An 18,386-nucleotide genomic window follows, 5' to 3' on the forward strand; every position below is an offset into this window, starting at 1 on the left:
CGATCTCCCCTTCCAGATCCGCCGGCCTTCCGATCAACACCGACCGATCTCCGCTGGAACTCTTCCCGCCGGGTTTTTCTCCACCGTTCCGTCGTTCTCCAGGCTCCGCAAAGCTTCAGTCTCCTTCGAAGTCGAGAAACCGAATTCCGAATTCCGAACAGACGACACCAAGCGCTCACTGGGTCCTTGTGAGGTAATATTCGATCCGCTCAAACCCGTAAAGAGGAAACCTCCAAATCTGATTGCAGATTCTACAGCTTCATCTTCAGCTCCGGCGAAGGCTCCGGAATTTTGTCGCGCTGATAAGGGTAATTTCGTCAGATCGAACATAATTGGCAAGCGGAAGCCTCCTAATTTGATCACGGATACTGCAGCTTCACCTCCGGTGAAGGCTCCAGAGTTCCGTTGCAGCGATGAGGGTAATTTTGTCAAGTTGAACCTTAATGGCAGGAAGAGGAAGAAGTTCTCTAGCAAATGTAAGAGCGCGTCGAAATTTAGAAGCAAGTACACGTACAGGAAGACGAGATATAGGAAGTCAGAAGCCAATGGTGAAGATGGCCCGTCAGTGGAAGAAGTTGCTTTGGAATCACGGAAACAAATGGAAGAAGAAGCAAGCGGATTTATTGACTCGGCGGAGGAAGCAGTTCTTGCAGTGAGGAACGAGGCTTCTGATGAGAATCTGAAGAGGCTGTTGAATGTAGTGTATGGCTATGATTCTTTTCGATATGGGCAATTGGAGGCAATCAAGATGGTTCTTTCAGGGAGTTCGGCAATGCTGGTCTTGCCCACCGGTGCAGGGAAATCTCTCTGCTACCAGATTCCAGCGATGATTCTTCAGGGAATCACACTGGTTGTAAGTCCGTTGGTATCGCTGATGATTGATCAGTTGAAGCATTTGCCTCCTGTGGTCAAAGGTGGTCTTTTGAGCAGTAGTCAGGTGATTATTTACACGCTTTCAGAGTTTTCTGCTATTCATATTCTTGTCAAAGTTTATGTGCTTTGCTAATTTTATCTTTATCTGGTTAGAGACCTGAAGAAACAGCGGAAACTTTGCGCAGACTTAAGGAGGGGACGATAAAGGTGCTCTTTGTTTCTCCAGAAAGATTTCTGAATGCAGAGTTTTTGTCTATGTTCCGCATGAGCTTATCTGTGGCACTTGTTGTTGTGGATGAGGCGCATTGCATTTCGGAGTGGTAAGCTGCTCGCGTCTGCCAGATTGCTTTTCTCTGTTTCGGTAGCTTCTAGTGCATTTGATTCTTTGGTTTTGTCTTGATAATCACTGTTCTAAACAGGTCTCATAACTTCCGCCCTTCGTACATGAGACTCAAGGCATCGTTACTCCATTCTGAGCTCAATGCACAATGTATTCTCGCAATGACTGCAACCGCCACAACTAAGACCCTGCAGGCTATGATGTCTATGCTGGAGATTCCATCGACTAATCTCATTCAGAAATTGCAAGTGAGGGAAAATCTCCAATTGTCCGTGTCTCTGAGTGGGGCTAACAGGCAAGTTGTTGAATTTATTTCGTTTTACTGTTCTTTGGCACCTCTATTGGTTGTAACTGAGTGAAGAATGGAGTCTAACAGAATGAAAGAGCTACTGCTTATGACAAAGTCTCCTCCTTTTAGTGAAGTTAAAAGCATCATCGTTTATTGCAAATTTCAGGTGAGTATTTACTTAATTTGTTGGAATTTCTTAACCTCTCCAAATTTCAGATTTACGAAATGTTATGAAAGCTTTTATTTCCTTTCCTTTCCATTTTATCACTGGATTAACTCTGGTATTGCTGTGTTTGCTGCAGCATGAGTGTGACACTATAAGCAAATATTTACGTGATAACAACATAACTGCAAAGGTTGGAGCTGTTTCAACTTCCTTATATAGCCATATCAATGCTTAACTACACTCAAACTGAGATTATATCATTTGATATTCCAGAGTTACCACAGTGGACTCCTAGCAAAAGAGCGTAATCGAATACAGGAGCTATTTTGTTCCAACAAGATTAGAGTGGTAAGAAATTCAGTTTACTGACTGCTTGATGCTTTTTCTCTAAGTTTGACATGTAAACTATAGAGACAAGAAGATGACGGTGTTTGAATCTTCTCCTATAAAATGTTACACTGGAAGGTTGTTGCAACTGTGGCATTTGGCATGGGACTTGACAAGAGAGATGTTGGAGCTGTAAGTTGGTTTGCTTGAACTTATCTGCAGTTATTTGATCATGTGAGATATGATACTAGAGTTGCTGATTATGTTTTTAGGTAATCCATTACAGTGTGCCAGGTAGTTTGGAAGAGTATGTTCAGGTTTGAATTTTCTCTTACCAGAAAACACTTTTCTAAGCTTAATATCCAAGATGTGAGGTTCTTTTAAAAATGAATGTGTTTATTACAGGAAATCGGGCGTGCAGGCCGCGATGGACGATTGTCTTATTGCCATCTGATTTACGATGATGATACCTACCTAAAGCTTCGGAGTCTTGCACACAGGTGAACTGATATCGACACTATAAGTTGCCTAGACACGGAAAGGATTTCGACTTATTTTGTCTTTTGTTTTTCCTCTCCTATTCCAGTGACGGAGTAGATGAATATGCTGTAGGCAAATTTCTCACCCACTTGCTATCTCATCAGACCAAGCAAAATGAGAAGCTATGGTCACTAGTAGTGGAGTCTGCCTCTCATAAATTTGACATGAAGGAAGAGGTTCTTCCCTTTTGACTTATTGCTACAAAATAGAAAGATAACAGATGATTACATGATTTTTACTACTTATGATCAGAATCCATTTGTATGTTTGCCTTATGTGATCAGATTTCTGATCTTGTGAACGAGTGGGAAAAATGTTCATTTGAAGGGTTATGCTTACCATTCAGAAAAATTCTAACTTCCGATTCTGGTCTGACAGGTTATGCTTACCATTCTGACTCATTTGGAGTTGGGGGAGGTGCAATATCTGCGTCTCTTTCCACCACTCAACAAATGTTGCTCTTTAAATTTCCACAAGGTGAGGAATAAGCTGAAGCTGCTGAACTAATTCTGTGCTTAGTGACAAGTGAATTTCTATTCCTATGTAGTTTGAGGTATTTCCTGAAGACTTATGATGCTCATGTTTAATTTGGAGTTATTTGTGCAGTCTTCTCCAATCATGCTGGCAGAAAGAAGTAGCGTAATTTCTGCAATTCTGAAGAAGTAAAGCATCTGTTATCATGTGGCAGAGTATATTTCAGCTTTGAGGTAAAGAGGCTCATGACTTCGATGCTCTTTTCAGGTCTCAGGTGAAACAAGGGCTATATGTCTTCGATATACCAGCTGTGGCTTCTACCTTAGGGGTTACAACCAGTGATGTGTTAACTGAGCTTCAAAGTCTGAAGGTTGGTAACCCTTTCTGTCAGATTCTCAACTATGAAACTAGGCGATGGTTTTTGAAGGCGGATCTCTTAGGTGGTAGTAGAAACAAGTATACGGTAGCCAATGGATGAAGGCAGATACTTGCCAAATAGTGTAAGGCGGAAGGCACAGGCCACTAGTAGTAGTTAGACATATCTATGAAGTTGGGCTCTTGCAAGTTAAGGCACCAATTTCTATGCCATTTTAACATAGTGAGATAGCTAATGCAAAATATGGAAAAGATCAAAAAGGACAAAATGAGAGAATAAGATTTACAAGAAAACAAGGTAGACAGTGATAGCTCATGGGATAACAGCCCGCTGAATAAAATTGTTTGGTGATGAACTTTGACATGACAAATGAAGTTTGATTCAATAACATTTATAGTGATGGACTATGAATCTGTGTAGGGATTGTTCTTGTAGGCTTTACATAATTCTGCTGCGGGAGAAGGAAACAAGCTAAATCATTTTTTTTTTATTCTTTGATGAATTGCTTGCACTTTGTCGAGATCTCTTGCATATGGGTTCTGGTCAAATACAGCTAGAAGTTATTTCTTTCTATTCCTAAGTGATTATATTCAGTGCAGAATTTGAGAATGTTATTTCTTTATTTTTTGTGCTAATTTTGGATTTGCACTTCGCTACGTTTCTTAGATTTATACTGTCTACAACTTTTTTTTCTGTCTTTCATATCTTTGTAGTTGAAGGGAGAAATAACATATGAGATGAAGGAACCAGCCTTTTGTTACACGATCATAAAATTCCCTCAGGATATTTGTTCTCTCTCCACTCATCTGACCAAGTGGTTATCAGAGATTGAAACTTGTAAGGTGAGTTCTCTTTAACTTCATTGGCTGAAGATGACCCTCGTCTCCAAAGGTTCATCTCGATATAGGTTGCGTTGTTTATTTGACATATGAGATGCTCATTCTGTTGATGAAAAGCCAGTCTTCTAGATATTCTACCTAATGATATCTTCAAGTAGAAACGTTATTTTAGTCTCTTACAGAGTGCAACAGAGGGAAGAGAGGAAGATAATCTTATCCAATCTAAGTTCGCCATTAAATGTTGTCGTTCGTGTGAACTGATTTTACTCTTAAAAGAGCTAGAATTTGGCTCTATCTTAGCAATAACCTTGCAGAAGGTTCTGTCTGAAGCTTCACTGAACCTGGTTTCTAAAGTCAGTACTAGAAACGGTCATATATGCGATTTTGTATCCTAAATGCTTGTGTATTTCAAACTGTACTCTGATTTGCTTCTGAAATAGGTGCGGAAACTGGATATAATGTCTAGTACAGCTCTCGAAGCCATCAACGTCTCCGACTCTGACAGAACACAGCTTTGTTCTGGCCAAACTTTGACCTTGCAAAGAAGAATCTCAGATTACTTCGAAGGCGACGAGAACTGTCACCCATCCAGCAAGATAACACAGAACAGGTACTACAGAAAAATACTCAAATTTCCATCTGGGAGAAGAAGATTGGGTGATGAATTTAAAGCTAAGCATGGAAAAGGGGCTTGGAAAATAAACCTAATACAGGATTTTGTCAAAGTTGTTGTTCCAATGAACTAATAAGATGCTTTTGTTTGTGGTTGCAGCCCATTTTTACGAGCCGACATAAAGGTAAAGATCCAAGAAAAACTAGAATTGGCCCCTCTTATATACCTTAGTAACATGCTAAGAAAGTGAAACTCGCTGTTTTGTGGGGGGAGAAAACAGGTGTTTCTGCAGAGTAATACAAATGCCAAATTCACCCCGAGAGCGATCGCGAGAATAATGCATGGAATCGGGAGTCCAGCGTATCCGAGTACAATCTGGTCGAAAACTCATTTCTGGTATCTTCCTCTTCCAAAAAAAAAACCAAAACCAGTCCATGGAATTTTCTCATAGAAACAACAAGAAGGAATTGCTAAAAAAAAAAGAATTACAATGGTTGCAGGGGAAGGTATATGAACGTAGACTTCCGTGTGATAATGGAAGCAGCAAAAACAGAGCTCTTGAACTTTGTCGATAGGAATGCAGCTTTTGCTACTTGTTAAGTTTAGGAGCAGCTCTAATTTTTCAGGTACTTTTTTTTTAATATTTTGAATGTTCATATCAATAATACAACATAAGATAGATACAAACTACAGTGAGATATTATTAGAGATGGCTATTTCGGATTTCGGTTTGGGTTTGATTATTTCGTTTATAAAAAAACTATAACTATTCGGTTTTTATATAAATTTCAGTTCGATTCGGTTATTTTTTCGGTCCAAAGAAATTATCAGGTTTTTCAATTATTTTTTTATTCTGTTCGGTGTGATTCGGTTTCAATTTTTTGGGTTTAAAAAAATTATAACTGTTCGATTTTGATGTCATATTCGGTTTGGATACGGTTATGTCTTATTCGATTCAGCTTGGTTAATAACCGAAATGGCTATCCCTAGATAATATTATGACATTGAATTCATAAAACTTCTTAATCTTTTATAGACTCCTTTCAGCTAGATTTCCATGTTACTGTATTCTATATTTCATTTCATAGAAACTAAATGTAGAAACCCTTCACATACAAATTCATCCGTTTAAAGCCAACCTTTCAAAAATATCCAAACTTGCCTGAACCCTAATTCATTGTTCTCTAAAGCTGCATATATCAAATTGTCTGCCAGACGAAAATGGCAAGACATGCCTTTTTTTTCCCAAAGACAAGTTCTTGGAATGCTGTCATGTCTATGCATTGAAGCTGTTAGCTCTCAACTATTTCTTCCCTTTACGAGCAAGGAATCGTTCCTTGGCTGCTTGTATCTTACTGTCGATATTCTCAGGGATGACTATTGTTTTTGGGTCGTTCTCGGGCAATCCTGTCAACTTCTCCTCAGATTTATCAGCCGAGCAAACTGATCCACCACTGCATTATAGAGTAGAAAGGATACAATCAACATTCCAAAGCCGAGTCGCAGTACAAGTAATGGATGCCTCCAAGGAAAAAAATGTTAAATATATTTTATACCTCAGTTTTCTGATATTTAATTTCTCGAGCTTCCTCTTAATTGGATTCACCCACGGCATTTCTATTTTGCAAATATTTCGCATGAAGGCTTTTGTTGTAGAGATGAGTTCGTGATACACAACGTAATCCGGAAACATTCCCTCTTCATCTGTACTTAGCACAGACGATGGATGTACCTATTATCAAACAAAAATCGAAATGTCAAAGATGATTTGGATGAAATAAATTAGAAATTTGCCTAACAAGATAAACTGTTTTACCCAATGTACCAATAAAAATCCCAAATAGTCCAAAACAATGAAACAAAATCTAGACACAAAAGCTTATGTGAGTATAGCTCAACTTTAATGCTAGTGACCTAATTCAAGTAAAGAGTTTTCATTCCTTGTGTTTTAGCGGTGACGGTAGCAAAATCTATTGCCAACATATAAATCTTCGAGCTAATGGCCTAATTGGAATAGCAAGAGATGTTGTAACAATGTTGTTGCAGAAGACACATGACTTCGGAAGGATCATATACGAGACAATAATTTAAAAAGTTGATAGCAACGATTTAAAGTTGTTGCAAATCTCGGAAGATTTAACTCAAAATCGAAATGAGTGAAAACGAAGAATTCATGCGGCTGACCCAAATAAACTTGAGATCAAGACGATATTGATGTATACCTGGACTAGTTGCGGCTTAAAGCTAAGAGTCCGGTAGCCATTGTGGTGAAACATTCTCTCGGCAACCTGGTTTGCGTAACCAACAGTTAGAGCCTTCCTCAAGTTCCTGTACTCTTGTTGGCTAGAACCTTTCCTTCCACGAGCTCGCACGTCCAATGAACCTGAAACAAACACAACAATTTCGACACGTTTTTTTCATTTTCATCAAAAGAGGTAGACAAAAGACGAAATATTTCGTCACATGGAATATTATGCAGAGGAAACAATAGTTACCCTTTGACATTTTCTGCATAATCTGACACAACTGTTTCCTAACATCTTTCACAAACATCATTCCACGTACCTGTGAGCAAATTTATCGCAAGCATAAAAAAGAGTTTGCCTTTAGCATAAGGCATATATATGTATATATTAGAGTAGCATCAAAGTGAATGCAGGTTTAATCAACTCCCTAACCATCACAGATATATTGTATGCAAAAGGTAAGGACAAATATAATTTTCTACGAGTTTAACCACGCCAATGAAGGGGCTTTCGATGACATATGGATTGGATAAACTGCTGGAAGCATAATTGCTGTATAAAATCAAAATGATTGAAGGGATCTTGACCAACTTCAGAAATATATATCAATAGATAATTATACTTAAAAAGACCAATTCGACCTACTTTCCACATGGGATTGTCATAAAAGAAATAAAGGAAAATAGAATAGACACCTGCAAGCCATTCTCTTTGCACCACTCAACATCATAGTGGTTATGATCCCAACATTCAAAAATCTGTAGCAATTGGATGTGATCACCGAATCCAGATCCATTTGGAAGATTGGAAACATCGTGCTTCCTCTTCTTTTCAGCAGGCTTGCTGTAAAATAAATAAATATATAACTTTAATGGCAGAAACCAATGAATATGTACTATTATGATGTGCTTCTAAAGACAAAATTCATTGGATACATAAAGGGTTTCGCACATACTACTCATCCAGTAAGATAAACTAAAGAAAGACGAAATTGTGCCAAACAAATAAAGAGATCTTTGAGTCTTGACTTGATTCTTATAAGATTCCCTCGTTGACACCGACAATCTTAAGAGTATGTGCTAGTAAAAGTGAATTGAACCTCCAATCTGGTAAAAGTATTAAAAGCGAAAAAAAAAATGAAACCATAATAGGTTCCTACAGGAACTAACCTCCGACCAGGAAGTAGGGTAGTCTCTGCTGACAACATGGAAACTACTGTCAATGCTTGGGATAAAGAGCCATTTTCATTTGCCTCTATCAACGTTCTTGACAAGGATGGTTCCAATGGAAGCTCTGCAATGAAAACAAACGCTTCCATTAGTGAGACAATAGTAATACAATTCATTTAATAGTGAGTTAATAGAAAGATAAATCTTACCCGCCATTGTTCTTCCAATACTTGTTATTATTCCATTCTCATCAATTGCATCAATGAGATACAATTGTTTCAAAGCATCTTCCAATGACTCGACTACAATATAAAGTAGGATCTAGTCAATAAACACACTCTAGGCAAAAAGTTTACAAAGATACCTCAAATTAAACACAAAAATAAATTGCAAGAGATGTATCGTCTTTCTATTTATTATTTCTATCTAGGAAATTATCAACAACCCCATGATGGATATAACACAGATGAATACAATTTGACACCGAAATGATTGTAGACTAGAGGCAATCATATCCAAAGAGAAATGGTTCTTACCAGAAGGAGGATCAAGAAAATCAAATTTCAATATATCCATATCGATAAGATCCAACGATTTTAAGTAGAGAACACTCCCAGCAAGAGAAGTTCGTTGTATTTCAGGGATGGTTGCGTCAAGGAAATCATCGCGATACACTGCGGTGGGGTATAGTCGATAGCATTTTCCAGGCCTTGTTCGGCCAGCTCGTCCTACTCGTTGATTAGCTTGAACTCTAGAACATGATGGTAGGAGAACAAACAAAATGTATTAGCATGTATGTGTGGGCGAGAAAGAAAATGTTTTCTTCTAATATTCAATAACTATATTTATCATTTTTCAAGAAGTTGCAAGTAAACTTGTTAGGAAAAGTAAAGTCATTTCGCAACACCATACAAGTTAGATTTAAATGTACCAGTACATACAAGTTTCATATTTAGCTCAAGAGATAATGTAATGAACCAAGAGATATACAAATAGACATATTTGCTTACTTGCTAATCTGAACAACATCAAGGGAATACATTCCAGTTGATGGGTTGTATTGCCTTTGCTTCACATATCCTGAATCAATTACATACCTGTGGGAGGAAAAATAAGCAAATGTGAGAATTCACTTGATCTCGAGTATAACACAAAATATGATATCGCAATTAGATTGCCTATAATGCGCAAGGTGCACTAGGCGATGACTCATGGTGCAGGTGATGGAAGAACTGGAAAAAGTGAAATAGGACATACATGATATTATTTCACATTAAGTGTTCTGAAATTCTGTCCCAATGAACTCAAATTCCAAGCAACATATGCATGTTATACCAGAATGATAATAGATACTTAATATATAAAACTGTGAAGAACATGAAATAATTAACATGCACAGTACAGGAACATCAGTTGACAAAGCTAAACACAACTATAGTCTGCATGATGATACTATCATTGTGATATTCAACCAAAAATAGGAACGGGTAACCAAAACATATTAATAGAAGTTTTAGGTTTCTTACACAACTCCATCCACAGTAAGGGAGGTTTCAGCAATATTTGTAGCGACTATAAATCTCCGACAGTTTGGAGGAGGTGGGCTAAACACACGAACCTGCATTTACATGGTAAAAATGGTGAAACTTTAAGAGTATAAACATAATCTTTCGGACAAACTCAAATGTTTGTATATTAAAAATATATCTCAATAGTAAATGAACATTTAGTTACACCATAAAAAGTTTAAAATGCGTACCTGCATATCAGGTGGTAAAGATCCATGAAGAGGATAAACAACAGCATCCATACAAGATCCTTCCTCCAAACTCCGTACTTTTTCCTCCAACTTTGACACTAATTTCTCAATGTCATCCTGTTAAGATCACAATGGAATTACATCTGCAGTTGAGTACTTATTTCACGGTGGGATACCCACTAACCGGAAGCAAGAGGCCAAATGGTTCTCTAAGGATTCAAATTAAGGAAGAAAGGAACAGTGAAACGAATAAAACAAACCTGTCCAGTCATGAATATCAAAATATCGCCTTCTGGCTCACGGACATGGATGTCTGCAAGTAAAGAAATGTTTTTTAATGTAGGAAAACTATTAAATTATGAAAAAAAAAATATATTGATCTGATTGAAAAAAAAAATCAATTCTGAACATACCGATTGCTGTTTTCAGGGATGACTCAATGTAGCTTACAGGACGTTCTTTGCTGTACAATATTTCCACAGGATATAGTTTTCCGGGTACATTCAGCACAGGGCAGTCATAAAAGAATTTGGACACCTTCTCTCCGTCAAGAGTTGCCGATGTGATAAGAACCTTAAAATTGGATTCACGAAGCTTAATCAAGCGCTTCATTAGGCCCAGCAAAATATCCCTGATAACAAATGCATACATTAGATATGAAGCACATGTCCATAAGAATTAGAAACCGAGGTCTTTACGAATACTAAACAAGTTTAGTAATGAACACAACTTTTTATATAAACAGTAAACACATGTAAAAGCTGCAGACAATGACATGTATAAATCCTTACGTGTTTAAACTTCTTTCGTGAGCTTCATCCAATATGATTACGGAATAATGACTAAGTTTCGTATTCGAAAGACTTTCACGAAGGAGAACTCCATCAGTAAGATACCTAGGCGAAGGAGAAAACGACGATGAGGAAACTAATAGCTTCTCAAATCATGAAATACGGATAAGGAAAATACTTATATACATGTTGTCCCCTTTCCAATTACTTGATTTTTGTTTTCTCGGAAGTTCTATCCTCGAAACGTATGGCATAACCAACCTCTTCTCCTAGACGAACTCCGAGTTCCTGAGAAACCCGCCTGAGAACATAGCCAACAGAACGCAGAATTAAGAAATTCACAAGCTCATGAAGAAATTATTCAACTTCTTCCATAAATCAGCAGCAAGTCATAGAACATGAACTAACAGGACAGGACAAGACAGTGTTACAGGAAACCAACTTCAGAACGAGAATCAAAATTTTCGACTTCTTACAGGAATCAGCAACAAATTGTTGAAGAAATTATTCAACTTCTTCCATAAATCAGCAACAAATTGTTGAAGAAACTATTCAACTTCTTCCATAAATCAGCAACAAATCATAGAACACGAACTACTAACAAGACAAGACAGTGCTACAAAGAAACCAAGTTTAGAACGAGAATAAAAAATTTCCAGTTTTAACAGGAATATCGGCTGCAAATTCGTCGAATTGAAGAAAGAGTAGCAAGAACCAGAAAAGCTGTAAACGAAATACAAAAAAAAAATACCTGGCGACGGAAACGGCGGCGACCCGTCGGGGCTGAGTGACGGCGATGGCGGCGGAATTGGCGTAACCTCGCCGGAGAAGAATCTGAGAAAGCTGGGTACTTTTCCCGGAGCCAGTCTCTCCGATTATGACTACTACTGCATTTTTCTCAACTGTTTCTATGATTTTATCTTCATACTGAAGAATAGGAAGATTCGACATTGATGAAAACACTTCGAAGACAATTCTGGAGAAAGAATCAAAATCGCCCTTTGAGAAAAGACGAACCCTAATCTCGGAAACTTTTCAAATTTGTACCTTTATATGGTTGGGACTTGATTACAGAATCTGACTGAGCTCCATCCCTTTTGGGTTGAAAAAAACTCTAAATTCGTTATCAAAAAAAAATTCTAAACACTAAACAACATCTATTTTATACATATATATATATATATTCAGCGTAAAAAAAACCACAATAATTACAATTACATAACAACATTTAAACTATAATAAATATATAAAAAATTATCACACTACAAATATTCATAAAAATACAAGTTATTATAATAGGTATTATAAGAAATATAATTGTTTTCTTTTTCATTTTATTTTTATTTTTCGCGAACTAGACCGAGTCGTGACTCGTGAAAAACGGGCTGCTGGACCGAGCCGAACAATGACTCACACTCATTTGGGCCGATCTGGCCTGTTTATATCTTTTTTAAATGTGTCGGACCAAACTCATCGCCAGCCCTTTATTGCTTATGGTTAACATTTCCGGTTTGGATTCGGTTCGAGAATTTTTCGGTTCTGATTATTTTATTTTTATAAAAATATGTATCAACCAATTTAATTTTGGTTCAGTTTGATTTTGGTTTTAATTCGATTCAAATTCTATTAATTCTATTAAAAAAATATAATTTTTTATAAATTTTCAATTCTACAGATTTTTTAAAAATTTGGTTAGATTCCGATTTTTTTCTATAAAATTCAATTTTTTTTAAAAAAATTACCTTTCAAGTTTGGATAATTCCGTTCAGAAACCGGTACAGTTCGAATACAGAAGATAGTTACTTGAAAACTCGATTAAAATCCTACTAAATATTTTCGAATATATCGTATTATTATTATTATAATATTTGTAGTTATAATTTGATGGATATAATTTTAAATCACTATATATTAGATGTATCCTATAAAGTATTTTTTCAGTCTATCGAAATATACATATTTTTAGTTATTATCAAAGTAATTGTTCTTTCTTCGGCCGCATTATCTCGCCGTCGCCGACAAGCTCCCTCTGGTTCGCTTCGTCTCTCTCAGGTAAGCCTCGCAGTGCCCAATTCTCGTCCTCTCACCTTTCCGCTCGTAATCGCGAGCTCGAATTTGGATGTTCTATCAATTGAATTGATGTTCGGTCTTTTGTAAACTATTTCATATTAGGATTAGGGTTCTCAGAAAGTTGTTAGATCCGTTGCTTTCTGTGAATTAGGGTTTATGTTATGGATTCGATCGCGTTTGACTTTTAACTAAGGAGGAGGTGAATCTTCTTATGTAGGTTGATTCGTACAGAACAACACCATGGATAGGTTAGAACCCGACAAGGAGACTCGCGGGGGATTATATGTTCCGGTGAAGGATAAGGTCATTTTTACAGCCCCCGAGCGAAAATCTCGGCTAGGTATGAATTTGGATTTCTTTGTTATGTTTTTCTGGTTGAAATTCTTGCTGCTAGGTTACAGCAAATTGATGGGAGGAATGCGCTAGGGTTTTGTTGCGTAATTTGTTAGTCTCGTCGTTCTTATAGGATTGGATGTACTGGCCAATGAGAAAAGGGGGAGTGTCAAGTCCGAGGGAGGGTTTAAGGTGCCGAAGGAAAGGGTAATATCTGTTGCGTCTTCTTTGGATGAAGAAGAGAAATTTGAAATAGCCGGATCAATTGATGGAGCAAAACCAACTTCTGGGGACCATTCCAGCAGGCGTTATCGAGAGAAGCCTTCAACCTCTGAAATTGCAGCAGGTAGGTTCTTCCTCAATTAATTTTTTTTAATGGTTGTGGAATGGAAGCTCTTGGTTGTGAGATCTTTTCAAATTAAATGTGTATAAAGTTCCTTGCGTTTTCTAAAGATCAACTTCTTATGTCTAATGACATCGAACTTCTTGCATTGCAGAAAGTCCAATGAATGCAGAGGCAGCGGCTTTAGATGTAAGTTTGTTTCTTCCAAATAACGGGGTCGTTGTTTTGCTTTCTTTTTATCTTTTCTGCTGTACCTGATTACTTAGCTTTCGCTAACTAGCATTTCAACTTGGTTTTGGATATTCTGAATTTTTTTCCCTTTTAAAATGAAGATCTCAACTTCCCATCCCAAGAGTGAGTTGACTACTTCATCTAGCACTCCCAGATATGAGAGAGATGGTAGTGTTAGACATCGAAAGGAGCATAGGGATGATAATAGAAGTGAAATCCCACGGCCAAGGCGGAGAAACACTCAGGATGAGATGGACCGTTACCGTGGGAGGGATTCCTATCGTCGATACGATCAAGACTATTATGGAGATAAGCGTAGAAGACATAGTAGTTCAAGGAGAACACCTGGTATGCCAAAGTTGCACTTTTAGAATGTCATTTGAATTCTTCTGTCTATAGTTTAAGCATGCCTATGTGTTTTCGACTACATAATAAGTGTCAAAAGACACAGTGCTTGTAGATCTTTCTATGGATATTTACACAGAATCTTGCAGGTAGGTCAGATTGGGATGATGGGAAATGGGAATGGGAAGATAGTCCATATAGAGAGAGTGAATCTAGTTACAACAAGCGTCATCAACCTTCTCCATCACCCATGTTGGCTGCCGCTTCACCAGATGCTCGTTTAGCCTCACCGTGGTTGGCTACACCCCGATCGACTGGTATGTTGTAAAAACAATTTTACATCCTTCCTTCTGGATTTTTATGTCCGCAGTAAGTTTCCTTAAGTTGACTTTATGGGACGTGTGCTAAGACTGATGTTATGATCTATTGCCATGTCCTAATTTATTGTACAGTTGCGTCTGTTTCTCCATGGGACATTGGTGCACCTTCTCCTATTCCAATTCGAGCTTCTGGGCCCTCCGTTAGATACTCAAGTTCTAGATATGGTGGAAGATCGCAACAAGCTGCTTTCTCTAGGGAGGGCGGACTGCCAGTTGAGGTATGCGTTTTTACTTGATCATTGTGCATTTGGGTAAGATGACTTGTTTGTTATCCTACTACAAAGTAAATCTGAAAATTTTTTAATGTCTGCCTATCGTTTTGAGAAGTTACTGATGGCTGGTCAGAACATGTTGATGAGTATTATGCTTTTTCATGAAGAATATTGCTTGGTTTTGCATGAAATTTCTCTTACAGATTTATATATTTTCTTACAGCATTCGGACGAGGATAGATCACACACAACTGAATATCATAATCCTGAGATCACAGAGGCAATGCGTTTGGAGATGGAGTATAATTCAGATCGTGCATGGCAAGTATTTAATTTGCTCTTAGGATGGGACAATTTTCATTCAAGGAATGGAGCTATGTTAATTGTAGTACAATTCAGGATCTTGTAAAACTTCATCTTACCTTAATGGAATGTGTTTCACAGGTATGATAGAGAAGAAGGGAATACGATGTTTGATGGAGATAGTTCATCTGTTTTCCTTGGTGACGAAGCTTCTTTCCAGAAGAAGGAAGCTGAGCTGGCAAAGAGACTGGTATGTCTCTATGACATTGATAAGTCACTCTATCATTTATTGTTATTCATTTGACATCTATATCACCTCATCTAAGAAAAGTTTCTAAATATTTATTGGGATTTGAATGTTTTGCTCTCTTATTGTGTTGTACACATTCTTGAAACAATGAAATTGTGACCTTATTCTTTTCCCCCATTCACTGCTTGATAAATCATGCTATGAAAACAATGTGTCAGTGTTCTAACCTCTGTTCTAAGTCTGGTAGCAGTAGCGCTTCTTTTGTTGCAAAATTTTGTATGCTGAACAGTATGACGAGGCTCCTTTTTCTGTGCATCAAACTTCCTTTCTTTTGATGTTTTGTGTTTTGCCTTAGGAATTCAATGTATGTTACTTACAGATGTAATTATTTTGTGATAATCATAATGCAGATTAGAAAGGATGGTAGCAGAATGTCCCTTGCCCAAAGTAAAAAATTTTCTCAACGTAATGCTGACAATGCTCAATGGGAGGACCGACAGCTTCTCAGATCTGGAGCTGTTAGAGGCACAGAGGTGCAGACTGAGTTTGATAATGAAGATGAACGGAAAGTTCTTCTTCTAGTTCATGGTTAGTAAACTCCTATGACATCAGTTCAACAGACCAAAATAGTGCTTCCAGAACTAGTTTTTATGCATGAGCTCATGCTCTATTCTTTGGTTTATTGCAGATACAAAGCCTCCGTTCCTTGATGGAAGAGTCGTTTTCACTAAACAAGCAGAACCAGTAATGCCTATAAAAGATCCTACATCTGACATGGCTATAATTTCGAGAAAAGGATCTGTTCTTGTTAGAGAAATTCGCGAGAAACAAACAATGCATAAATCACGACAGCGCTTCTGGGAGCTTGCTGGTTCTAAACTTGGTGATATTCTTGGTGTTGAGAAAACGGCTGAACAGGTATTATTCAGTTCAGATATCTTTTTTGCCTCTCGGTTTTTGGTTTTGTCTGCCTTATTAGTGTTGTGGTTGTTGGGCATAATGAGGGCGTGTGATCATTTTGCAGATTGATGCTGATACTTCTGTCATTGGCGAAGATGGTGAAGTTGACTTTAAAGACGAGGCCAAATTTGCCAAACATATGAAGAAGGGAGAAGCTGTGAGCGACTTTGCTAAGTCGAAGACCATGGCAGAGCAACGACAATACCTTCCCATATTTTCTGTTAGAGATGAACTATTGCAGGTAATATTTAGGTCTTTTTACATTGGGTTAACGTCCATCAAGCATGGGGTCCTACCTTTTGAATTTATTACCGTATCGTCGATTGAGAAACTGAGTAAGTGGCTTATTCATCTGCTGTTTGATGCATTTGCCAGGTAGTAAGAGAAAACCAGGTGATAGTGGTGGTTGGTGAAACTGGTTCAGGAAAAACTACTCAGCTTACACAGGTTGGTAACAGTCCCTTGATGTAGCTATTTTGGTTCCATATTTTCTGTTATAAATAGTTCTATAGAACAACTAGTAAACTTATATATCTTTTTATTTTTGCTAGTATCTCCATGAGGATGGATACACAGTTAATGGTGTAGTAGGTTGCACCCAGCCAAGGCGTGTGGCAGCCATGAGTGTTGCAAAAAGAGTTAGCGAAGAGATGGAAACAGATTTGGGTGATAAGGTGGGATATGCAATTCGTTTCGAAGATGAAACTGGTCCAAACACAATTATTAAATATATGACTGATGGAGTACTACTGCGAGAGACTCTCAAAGATCCTGATTTGGACAAGTATCGCATCATAGTAATGGATGAAGCCCACGAGCGATCGCTCAACACTGATGTTCTTTTTGGAATTCTGAAGAAAGTTGTTGCTCGTCGTCGTGATTTCAAGCTCATAGTGACGTCGGCTACCCTTAATGCACAGAAGTTTTCCAACTTCTTCGGGAGTGTTCCTATATTCCACATTCCTGGGAGGACATTTCCTGTCAACATCCTGTATTCTAAAAGTCCTTGTGAGGATTATGTTGAAGCTGCAGTCAAACAAACCATGACAATTCACATTACAAGTCCACCTGGTGACATTCTCATATTTATGACCGGGCAAGATGAGATTGAAGCAGCGTGCTTTTCTCTTGCTGAGAGAATGGAACAACTTATCTCATCCTCTAGCAGAGAAGTTCCGAAACTATTGATTCTGCCGATTTACTCTCAGCTGCCCGCTGATTTGCAAGCAAAAATATTCGAGAAAGCGGAAGACGGGGCTCGTAAATGCATCGTTGCAACAAATATTGCTGAAACTTCATTGACAGTTGATGGAATATATTATGTTATTGACACAGGATATGGAAAGATGAAGGTCTTCAATCCTAGAATGGGTATGGATGCTTTACAGGTTTTCCCGATCAGTCGTGCTGCAGCTGATCAGCGTGCAGGAAGAGCTGGTAGAACAGGGCCTGGTACATGTTACAGGCTATATACTGAGAGTGCCTACTTGAATGAGATGTTGCCTAGTCCGGTGCCCGAGATCCAGCGGACAAATCTGGGAAACGTTGTATTGCTGTTGAAATCCCTAAAAGTGGACAACTTGCTAGATTTTGATTTTATGGACCCACCTCCTCAAGAGAACATTCTTAATTCAATGTATCAGCTGTGGGTGTTGGGTGCTCTGAACAATGTTGGAGGATTAACAGATCTTGGATGGAAGATGGTAGAGTTTCCGTTGGACCCACCGCTTGCGAAGATGCTGTTAATGGGTGACCAGCTGGGCTGCATAGATGAAGTTTTGACGATTGTGTCTATGCTCTCAGTGCCTTCTGTGTTCTTCAGGCCTAAAGACAGAGCACAGGAGAGTGATGAGGCTAGGGAAAAGTTTGCCGTGCCGGAGTCTGATCATCTGACACTTTTGAACGTCTACAAGCAGTGGAAAGAGCATGATTATCGAGGAGATTGGTGTAATGACCATTTCTTGCAGGTCAAAGGGCTGAAAAAGGCGAGAGAAGTGAGAGCCCAGCTTCTGGATATCCTCAAGCAATTGAAAATCCCGCTGAAGTCGTGCGGTGGAGACGAGGATATTATAAGAAAAGCCATATGCTCAGCGTATTTCCACAATGCTGCGAAAGCAAAGGGAGTGGGTGAGTATGTCAACTGTAGAACAGGAATGC

At 38.2% G+C, this 18,386-nt stretch overlaps 3 protein-coding genes across 5 annotated transcripts in view; 2 read left to right on the forward strand and 1 right to left on the reverse strand.

Moving 5' to 3' along the window:
• The window catches only part of LOC104820520 (ATP-dependent DNA helicase Q-like 5), a 6,926-nt gene extending 635 nt beyond the window's left edge, over positions 1 to 6,291 (forward strand). Inside the window, exons 2-20 of the mRNA XM_010550982.2 lie at positions 1 to 937; positions 1,027 to 1,193; positions 1,293 to 1,508; positions 1,590 to 1,668; positions 1,805 to 1,858; positions 1,942 to 2,016; positions 2,134 to 2,187; positions 2,268 to 2,312; positions 2,401 to 2,495; positions 2,582 to 2,711; positions 2,914 to 3,012; positions 3,142 to 3,197; positions 3,277 to 3,379; positions 4,099 to 4,227; positions 4,665 to 4,834; positions 4,997 to 5,021; positions 5,118 to 5,233; positions 5,338 to 5,463; positions 6,209 to 6,291. Coding sequence (XP_010549284.1) covers positions 1 to 937; positions 1,027 to 1,193; positions 1,293 to 1,508; positions 1,590 to 1,668; positions 1,805 to 1,858; positions 1,942 to 2,016; positions 2,134 to 2,187; positions 2,268 to 2,312; positions 2,401 to 2,495; positions 2,582 to 2,711; positions 2,914 to 3,012; positions 3,142 to 3,197; positions 3,277 to 3,379; positions 4,099 to 4,227; positions 4,665 to 4,834; positions 4,997 to 5,021; positions 5,118 to 5,233; positions 5,338 to 5,437 — 2,650 coding nt within the window. The 3' untranslated portion in view covers positions 5,438 to 5,463; positions 6,209 to 6,291. The remainder of the gene's footprint in view (positions 938 to 1,026; positions 1,194 to 1,292; positions 1,509 to 1,589; positions 1,669 to 1,804; positions 1,859 to 1,941; positions 2,017 to 2,133; positions 2,188 to 2,267; positions 2,313 to 2,400; positions 2,496 to 2,581; positions 2,712 to 2,913; positions 3,013 to 3,141; positions 3,198 to 3,276; positions 3,380 to 4,098; positions 4,228 to 4,664; positions 4,835 to 4,996; positions 5,022 to 5,117; positions 5,234 to 5,337; positions 5,464 to 6,208) is intronic.
• On the reverse strand, positions 5,930 to 11,907 carry LOC104820519 (probable pre-mRNA-splicing factor ATP-dependent RNA helicase DEAH4). 2 transcript variants are annotated; one of them, XM_010550980.1, is made up of 16 exons: positions 11,554 to 11,907; positions 11,011 to 11,103; positions 10,803 to 10,907; positions 10,425 to 10,642; positions 10,272 to 10,324; positions 10,012 to 10,128; positions 9,779 to 9,870; positions 9,263 to 9,349; positions 8,789 to 9,003; positions 8,462 to 8,554; positions 8,253 to 8,376; positions 7,779 to 7,926; positions 7,333 to 7,402; positions 7,060 to 7,220; positions 6,394 to 6,569; positions 5,930 to 6,291 (listed from the first exon to the last, which is right to left on the reverse strand). In XM_010550980.1, the coding sequence occupies exons 1-16, from the start codon at positions 11,751 to 11,753 to the stop codon at positions 6,141 to 6,143; spliced, it is 2,103 nt and encodes a 700-aa protein (XP_010549282.1). In that variant the 5' UTR covers positions 11,754 to 11,907; the 3' UTR covers positions 5,930 to 6,140. The 2 variants fall into 2 exon arrangements, with proteins under 2 accessions (XP_010549282.1, XP_010549283.1); XM_010550981.1 differs by having other exon boundaries at positions 10,989 to 11,103; positions 11,554 to 11,682.
• An 836-nt stretch (positions 11,908 to 12,743) lies between these two features.
• LOC104820521 (pre-mRNA-splicing factor ATP-dependent RNA helicase DEAH7) overlaps positions 12,744 to 18,386 on the forward strand; it is a 6,477-nt gene continuing 834 nt past the window's right edge. Inside the window, exons 1-14 of one of the 2 annotated variants that reach the window (XM_010550983.1) lie at positions 12,744 to 12,854; positions 13,090 to 13,212; positions 13,339 to 13,551; positions 13,703 to 13,737; positions 13,881 to 14,127; positions 14,274 to 14,441; positions 14,577 to 14,722; positions 14,940 to 15,037; positions 15,161 to 15,269; positions 15,680 to 15,857; positions 15,958 to 16,187; positions 16,294 to 16,470; positions 16,605 to 16,676; positions 16,781 to 18,386. In XM_010550983.1, coding sequence (XP_010549285.1) covers positions 13,113 to 13,212; positions 13,339 to 13,551; positions 13,703 to 13,737; positions 13,881 to 14,127; positions 14,274 to 14,441; positions 14,577 to 14,722; positions 14,940 to 15,037; positions 15,161 to 15,269; positions 15,680 to 15,857; positions 15,958 to 16,187; positions 16,294 to 16,470; positions 16,605 to 16,676; positions 16,781 to 18,386 — 3,379 coding nt within the window. In that variant the 5' untranslated portion in view covers positions 12,744 to 12,854; positions 13,090 to 13,112. The remainder of the gene's footprint in view (positions 12,855 to 13,089; positions 13,213 to 13,338; positions 13,552 to 13,702; positions 13,738 to 13,880; positions 14,128 to 14,273; positions 14,442 to 14,576; positions 14,723 to 14,939; positions 15,038 to 15,160; positions 15,270 to 15,679; positions 15,858 to 15,957; positions 16,188 to 16,293; positions 16,471 to 16,604; positions 16,677 to 16,780) is intronic. The other variant, XM_010550985.1, reaches the window with a different exon arrangement.

This window comes from Tarenaya hassleriana, unplaced genomic scaffold, assembly GCF_000463585.1.
Source record: "Tarenaya hassleriana unplaced genomic scaffold, ASM46358v1 Cleome31, whole genome shotgun sequence".
In the NCBI taxonomy this organism is placed as follows: Eukaryota; Viridiplantae; Streptophyta; class Magnoliopsida; order Brassicales; family Cleomaceae; genus Tarenaya; species Tarenaya hassleriana.

Coding starts and splice junctions, on each gene's coding strand:
- LOC104820519 (XM_010550980.1), bottom strand. CDS start 11,753: ATGTCGAATCTTCCTATTCTTCAGTATGAAGATAAAATCATAGAAACA. Junction 11,104..11,553: donor GCCGCCGTTTCCGTCGCCAG/GTATTTTTTTTT, acceptor CTATGTTCTCAG/GCGGGTTTCTCAGGAACTCG. Junction 6,570..7,059: donor TTAAGCCGCAACTAGTCCAG/GTATACATCAAT, acceptor GTTTGATAATAG/GTACATCCATCGTCTGTGCT.